Source organism: Mixophyes fleayi, chromosome 3 (assembly GCF_038048845.1).
Source record: "Mixophyes fleayi isolate aMixFle1 chromosome 3, aMixFle1.hap1, whole genome shotgun sequence".
Taxonomy (NCBI): domain Eukaryota; kingdom Metazoa; phylum Chordata; class Amphibia; order Anura; family Limnodynastidae; genus Mixophyes; species Mixophyes fleayi.
The window spans coordinates 204,731,184-204,739,814 of NC_134404.1; the positions used below are offsets into that span (position 1 = coordinate 204,731,184).

General features: G+C 38.1%; 1 protein-coding gene across 1 annotated transcript in view; it reads right to left on the bottom strand.

Moving 5' to 3' along the window:
* The window catches only part of HDDC2 (HD domain containing 2), a 35,154-nt gene extending 26,965 nt beyond the window's left edge, over window positions 1-8,189 (bottom strand). The window contains exons 1-2 of the mRNA XM_075203016.1: window positions 8,076-8,189; window positions 6,940-7,061 (exon numbers count right to left, since the gene is read on the bottom strand). Coding sequence (XP_075059117.1) covers window positions 6,940-7,061; window positions 8,076-8,138 — 185 coding nt within the window. The 5' untranslated portion in view covers window positions 8,139-8,189. The remainder of the gene's footprint in view (window positions 1-6,939; window positions 7,062-8,075) is intronic.
* Window positions 8,190-8,631: the final 442 nt, after the last annotated feature.

Sequence of the window (8,631 nt, forward strand, 5' to 3'; positions counted from 1 at the left end):
TCATGTCAGCAGGCACCCTTATCCCCCTATTCGGTGAATTTAAAAAACATGCAGAAAATTGTAGCGACCAATACCAGACATCCAGGTATGATATCCATCCTTAATTTTGGCCAACAGATACTATTAACAACTTGTATCAGACGTGTAAGCAGCAAGTGCATACATATGGAGGATAAAGCCCTCTAAGGACAGTTCTGAAGGATAAAACTTTAGAGTACATCACAAAATACAGATTTAGATTGTCATTATAGATTTGTAAGGTGCCACAGTGCTCCGCAGCACTGTAAAGTGGGGAAAACAGTACATACATAAAACGGGGACATACATAAAATAAAAGAGACATGAAAATAAAGGGTATGAAGGACCCTGCTCATTAGAGAGCTTACATTCTAAGTGGAAGAGGGCACAGCTGAAACAGTTGTGAGGGTGCATTAGTGTGAACAGTGTTATCAAGAATAAGGTCACCTCTAAAAAAAGAGAAAGGTTTTCAAAGAGCATGTAAAGATTTGTAGGCTGTGGGAAAGTCTGATAGAGCGTGGTAGGGAATTCAATTGTCAGCAAGTCGGGTTTTTTTGAGCGTGTTAAGTCATTTTAACGCTGTTTTTTATCGTTTTCGAGCGGGTTAACTTTACCCAAAATTCAATTCCATTTTTAACGCTAGGTTTTTTTTTTTCCCATCAAACGGTCCTCTCACGCTCCAGTGGAGGTCTATTGAAACTATAGGGTGTGCAAGAGGCAGCCACGTTAAAAGCTATTCAATTGTTTTTTAACACGGCAGGTAAAATAGGCAAATATGCTATTTTATCTCGCAACTCCTTGAGGTGTGTTAAAAATATAAAAACCTCTGAAAAGTATTGGAAATCATGTAAAAATGTGGAAAAAAAAAGTTAAGCTTATGTTTATCACTAATGCCTAACTTGTGTAAGTTGATTTTCTAGTGAAAAAATATTGAAATAAAAAAAAAAAAAAAACACTATTTAATTAGATTTATATATATTTTTGGTACAAAATAGAATGTAGTAATGTGTTTTGACATAGTATAGATGATTATATGGTAAAAATTAGTTCAATAAAAAAATATGCTAAAAGACAGTACTGTAATGTAGATATTATCAATGTGTAATGCAATCTAATGTATGGAAATGTATGGAAAATCTTTTGTGTTATACATGACAGCGTTAAAACTCCCCTTCACTCCCCTAAAATCTCACAAACACAATTTTTAATGTGCGGGGGGGCAGCGTTCCCTCTTTTTTAATTGAATTGCACGAGTTTTCCCGTGGCGATAACTCAAAACGGTCGCTATTGCCGGCAAAAACCCACAGTGGATTTTTTTTTTTTTTTTGTAACACAGCGGAAAAAAATAAGATCTCGCTGACAATTGAATATCCCCCCATAAGTGGCGAGCAGCACGGGAGAAGTCTTGTAGGTGGGAGTGAGAGGTAGTTACCAGAGATGAGACAAGGCGAAGATCAGAGGTAGATCTAAGAGGGAGGTAGGGAAAGTATTTTGATATGAGATTTGAGATGTATGAAGGGGTGGTGTTGTTAAGGGCTTTGTAGGTAAGGGTGAGTAATTAGAATTAGATGCTGGAGGACACAGGGAGCCAGTGTAGGGCTTTGCAAAGTGGTTCAGCAGATGTGGAGCGGTGAGAGAGGAAGATCAATCTTGCAGCAGCATTTAGGATTGATTGAAGTGTGAATATATGGGTGTCAGGAATGTCCATACATTCCCCATAATGAAGAAAGTTATTTTAATAACAAATTCAAACAAACCATAAAGCAAAATATTAAGTAGTTCTTTAAAAACACTTGATCTGTTATTTTTATAGGTTTTTTATATCTTTTTTTCTCCATGTCATTTTAATTCCTTTGCAACACTGTTTTGATTTGTAGTTCACAGGGTTATTAAATTATTAATTGTACACATTTTGCCACATAAAAATCTCCCAAAGGTGTTCATATTGGAAGATAGGGACCACTTCATGTTTTTTTTTACAATTTATACAATAAAACAAAGTTACATCTAAACTCACAAGATGGGCTCGTGATCAGACTTCAATGGCCAGGCAAATGTTTGTTCTCATCCTTTACATCATATAAAAAGGAGAAGGTCATTGCAGTGAAATATGAACTGAAATATATTGACATGAGACAATTTTTCTAAATCACAATCATTCATAAAACAAAAAAACATCAGTTTAAAAGTAGGTTACATTTTGAGCCCCACTTGTCCGTAGCACAGATGGAGCCTAATTCACGTTCGTGCCGTATCTTGTGTGAATTTGCATTGCGTATGCTCCGAAACAGACCTTGTATCAATTGCATGCAATTCATTTCTGAACGTAAATGACTTACGACTTGAGAGGTGAAATGGGGGAGGGAAAGGATGGACTACATGCACAAAGATTCGAATGGAAACATATCTTGAGATACATTTGGATTAAAATACGGTCAGAACTATTCTCAAGTTCTGTGCTCTTTTCAAGCACAACTTGTGTCCGAAAGCACACACTTTCTGGGACGTGCACCCAATACCAGGGCTCTTACAAACATATCCAAAGATCGAAATTATTCCTGTTATCAGCATGACACAGGCTCTGCCAAAAGCTCCATTTATTCTATAGAACAAGTTGTATTTCGACAAGGATCTGCCTATTGAGAATAAACCTTATAGGCCTATATGGATTTTTACCTGAAGTAATCACAGCATTAAGTTTAAAGAAACTGACCTCTGCTTTAGGTCTATAATCTCTACAGTTTTTTTGCAGTTGAGTCCTCATCCATAGAGCCACGCATCCACCTATTGGACACTTGGGGCTAGATTTACTAAGCTGCAGGTTTGAAAAAGTGGGGATGTTGCCTATAGCAACCAATCAGATTCTAGCTTTCATTTTGTAGAAGATACTAAATAAATGAAAGCTGGAATCTGATTGGTTGCTATAGGCAACATCCCTACTTTTTCAAACCCGCAGCTTAGTAAATCTAGCCCTTGGTGTACTACATCCTAACACTGACCTGCTTTCTGCTTTACTCACCACGCCATCAACAAATCTGTTACAGGTACAAAGCTTGATCCAGTGCTAAGAAAAAAACCAAAACCCATCTGTGTTAGTCTGGTCCCTTCCTCCTTAATCAAAGCTCCCCCTCAAACTCCAACAGAAACAGAGAGAGGCACTCAGATTAGCACCATTCCAGATTATGGCTATGAGGGCTCATACCATGATGAGATAACTTTCTGTGTCTGACCCACTTATTTACTCCCCCTTCGACTCACCAAGCACCAAAAACTAAGATTTCACATATTTGCCCAAATGTATCATAAAAATAAGAAAACTGCAAATAAAAAAAACTTTTGCCAGCAAAGCCTCCTCACTCTAACAACCACAAGACCTCTCAGTCTCCTAATCCAATGTCCCCCACTTGGAGCGTAGTTAGAAGCAGGGGAGCTTGAATTCATTACAAGCCCGGTGAATGAGATAAAACCCACCTTTTAGTAGTAATTGAAAAAGTCATGGACGATAAAAACAGAAATAGCATCCCTAGTGATCAGAACACCCTTGAATAAAAATGCCCTTGAAAACAAAACAAACGACCTCTGTAGAGCACAAACAGCAGTTGACAAACAACTATCATCTGCTCAGAGCTCAAAAGCCTAAAAGAATGTTCCAGAATTCTTGGAACCCACGACCCTCACTTCCCAGGCCTCCTTGCTAACACTTCAAATGAAGATTTAATAATGAATAGATGCCATAGAGCCGTCAGGGACAAACCTCCTACTGGACAAATACCAAGATATGCTATTGTGAGGTTCCATTATTATAAAACAATAGAAATAGAAAAAACAGGTCAGACTTTCAACGAGGAAAGAGTTAAATAATAAAACACATGTTTAAACCATGACAGAATGAAAATCACTTGTGAATAGTTCGAAAAAAATGTAAACATTTAATAATTAAAAATGTGTCACACACATACACACGATAAATAACACAGCCACAATGATGAGCAATGAATTACTGGTATCCAAGATGAAAAACATCCAAATACAACTTGCAAATCTTAATGGATAAAGCTGTAATAATACAATTGCCTTAACAAATCCAAAGGAAATACGTATAGTCCTATTAACGCAGTGATAGTGGGAATGATAAAATCTTTTCTCACATGTAGTGATGATTGGTTGGCGAGAATTTGAATCTGCATCGGGTGCTTTGGACAGCACCCAGCAGGTAATAGTTAATAGTCCAACTCAATGATTGCACCGCAAATACCTAATGCTTCAATGAGCACTGCCAAGGAATACATGAAGTGTGTTTACATATCCCCCACGTTGGCCAGCATAAGACTGAATAGTGACAGAACGTTCATTCAATTAACTGCTTTGCTGCAATTGTAAGTCCGGTAATATAGAGCTCCAATAAGTCTCTCCCCCCTCTGTATCTACTCTCCCTGTTAATTTCCCTCACATCCGTAACCAGAGGGATCCACTTAGATCGGAACGAGATCTAGTCGCTGCCTCCCGTGATCTACATGGGGTTGAAAGTATTATCCATTAATGTGAACAGATTAAATTCTCCCAATAAGTATGATTGTTTTAGGTGCCTGCAGAAGGCCGATATTGTTTCTTTGCAGGAAATAAACCTTACAGACAAACACTCGGCTACAAGGTAATCAGTTTTCTCAAACTTCTTCTCTTCTACCAACTGTAAAAAAAAAAAAAAAAAATTAAAACAAGAGGAGTTGCTCTACTCATTTATAACAGGATTCACTTTATGCTTCTCAATCCCCATACTGACACAGGAGGTCGGTACCTCATTGTAGTTGGAAAAATGAGATCAGAGAAAATAAATTATTTATTTTCATGAGCCCTATCAAACCTAAAAGAAAAACAAAAATCTTTTTCTCTAAGGTATTTGGACAAACTAGGGAAGTTGTACAGGGCAGGACTCAGAGAGAATAACTCCCTTTGCATGTACAGACCATGTAGGTACCACTTTTATTATATATTATGAAACAGTAACCGCAATTGGCACTTGGGCAAAGGAAGTATCTAATAGAAATTTGTCTAAGGCATTAACATCTCTTTTGCCGAATACTTTGATCTTAAAGCCCCTGAAGACACTTCACCTGGCATCATATGGGAAGCACAGCTTCCAGAAAAGTCTTCTTATTCAGCTCCTTATTAGGCCAACATAAGACTCATCCTCTGATCTCCTCTCTCAGACACAGTCAAAAGTCAATTGTATACTCTTCTCTCCAGGAAAACAGTCTCCAAATTGAAAGGGCTGAATCAATGCTTCTATAACAAAGCAGACAAACTGCAACAAAACTGCTTCCGGGCTGATGGGGGAGATCATACACTGGACAACAGACTATATTAATTCCATAGGCCAACGCAAATCCCACCCTTTAGTTCAAGCACTCAGCACTTAGAAGGCATTGGACCAGATATGGGCTTCACATGTAAATTTCTTACATGTACATAAGCACCAAACTGCTCTCCTTCAGCCACGGTATCTGCAAACGGTGTCATCTCCAACCTATTTGGCTATCCCCACTCGCCCCTCATTTTGTTGAGTTATTGAGCCACTTGCATAAGTTATTGAGTCACTCCAATAAAAGACCATTCAGGCCTGAAACCAGGTAACTTAGAACAGCAAATCACACTATACACCAATGATATTCTTATGTCAATCACACAGCCTGAGACCGTTTCACTGACCCTCCTTGAAGAAATAAGAACTAAGGCTCCTTCTCGTGATTCATAAAAAAGAGAGGTCCTAGACTTCTATTTTACCTCTTATATGAAATTAGCCCTAGAATATCAGTTTCCCTGAAATCTGTCTCCCGCACAGACTGTGTATTGAGGACTATAACCAGACTCTCTCTCCAACAGGCATATGTGTGGCTATTAGATCAGGAATACTAATCCGTCTGAATTAGTTACATCTGATTATAACGGAACTGAATAATAGAGCATTAATATTTCAGATCTAATACTTAATACACTACCATTTAGTCCTATTGCTACATTTAGAAACTGTGATTCTTGTAAACCAACACTAAATGGAAACAGAGTGCCAGATGATATCAAGAAAACTACAATATTTATCTACAGGGGGATGTAAACCACATCCTACACTAATAACTCTGGAACAGTTGCGGATCCTAACAGATATTTCACTCTAGTACAAGATTAAGGTAATATGTTTATTGTCTGCTTTGCAACAATTATTTGAAAGTGGACTCTAACTTGGGAGATTGACAATTATTACCTTTATTGTGGGTCTATCTTGGTTCTGGAAGGTGACCACAAATTAGAATGAAAGGTTTTCCTACATGTTGTATTGCTCAATACTGATTTTAAATTATTGGAACGGTTCATTGGTGGAGCTTCTAAACACATTTGAATGAGGACAGTCTACTACCATTGCCTTTTCTTTGCTATTTACAAATAGATATATGACTAGTGACATTTTTAGATGGCATTTACATGTGAATTTTTCTATATAATAAATACTTTATAACATTTTGATTGATGCTTGGACCGAATTGATGTTTAACATTTTTTAAAAAAAAAAAAAAAAAGGTGAATGTGAAACTTATGTGCTGTTTTTCATGTGTTCTATTCAAGCAACTCCTGCAAAAATTAAAATATCTTGCGATTCAATTGACGAAACATTACCATTAGCTTTGCCAAGCGAAATTATCCTCATTACACAAACAAGTTTTAATTGTATGTATTTCAGTTAGTATACATATCTGCTCTAAGATATTTAAAATTACGATACGCTTTGCAAACTAAACTATATCGCCTTTTAATACTACTATAATTTTCATATAAGACTACTTATATTTTAAAATTTAGTGGATGCACAAAATTGGTTACAACATATTATAAGAGTTCTTCTGAAAAACAAATCTCACATATATATACCTGTCTTTATTTAAGGTCTTGTCTTCTGCTAACATTGCCATAACGGCCATCCTATACATATGATCCGACACACTTTCTGGCTTCTCCACTTTGCGGTATACCCATCCTGTCCTTGGTACTCTCTGTCAAAAGCAAAAAAAAACAAAAAACAGAGCAGTTACTTCTGGCGAAGGCTGAACTAGAACTAGTCAAGTGTAAGTTTGCAGCTTCTTTATAAAAAGGTAAAAGACTATTTCAAGCATTGAGAACACTGTAAATATGTTATGAATGCATTAGTGCCATAGCTAATGCCCCCCTCACCCCCCACGAGAAAACATTTGAGCCAAGGTACCCCCATATATATAGGCATCAGCGGGATATTTGTTAACTATACCACCTCCACTTCTATGTTAACATCTGCAGACACCATGCATGACTGTATTCAGCCCAGTTCTACTTAAGACTACAGGCTCCTTTCTTCCTGTATTTGTTTAGACTAATTATTATAAATTACCATTTGAAAAGGGAAGCAACCGATATGACATGAATAACTCCACCACTTGCCATTAGTTTTGAGCCCCACCCCCAGAGAGTTCTGATGCCGTCAGCTGTTTAACTGAGTGCCATAGCACTGGTTTAAAGATATTGTGAATTAGCTGTGCATTGTGCATGCAAAGGCTGAACTGAAATAAAGAGGCAGGAACCCGGATCATATAATTAACAAGCAATACAAGAACGCCACTGATTTTTTTTTTTTAAATGTTCTTTATGTCCTTCTCCAACCAACTAGTACAATAACAGTTTCTGCTCTGACACCCACAAGTCATGCTGTACCAGGCCAGTTCTGCCATTCAGGGGACGGATATACCTAAAATACAATAATGTAACTGGAGACATATAAATCATTCCAACACCATGGAAAGCATGGTCACTAAAGATAATATAAAGCACATCTCCATGTTTTCGGAAGAATGAGTCTTTAAGATCACCATCCTAAACAATTGCAATGAAACTATGCAGTATATGTCCACACTATGTGCATTCTGCCGGATCGTAGGCGGCTATTTCATATGTAGGGAACTCATTTAACCCCGTGCCACAGGGATACAATGGTCAGTATGCATATTTCACTACACTTTGGTGACCTAATATGTTACCTTCAGCTGCCCTACACATTTCATAAACTGCAACAAACTCTTCCCAGAACTAGCAACAGCCATCTTGGTTGTTCTCCGAGCACATGAAGCGGAATAACGCAGGTAACTCCTCCCACATACTCCTCGTCTGCCCTATCAGGCGTCGCGACACAAAGCACCGTCAGCTAGAAGTGGCTGGACGGCTGTTATTGGCCAGGTTTATGACGTTTAGCGCATGGTCTTGTCCACAGTGCAGATGAGAAGTCCTCCTTACTGTGCTGTATTGGTTGCGACTAAACCCCCTTCACTGTAGGTACCCGGTACCAACACTGCATGGGAAATAGCACACTCAGTGAGCCAGCTTAATCCCCTTCACCGTAGGTACCTTCTGGCCCCCTGCTGGTCAGGTCATGAATTGGAAGGTGATTTAGCCAGCTCACAGTGATGTGTCTAAATCTCCATCAGTGTAGGTAGCTGGTACAATGACTGTATGGGAAATAGGATTTAGCCAGCTTTTAGCTTTCTTATACTGTATTATATTTCTCATACTGTTTTGGTGGTGGTAGTATCAGTACTA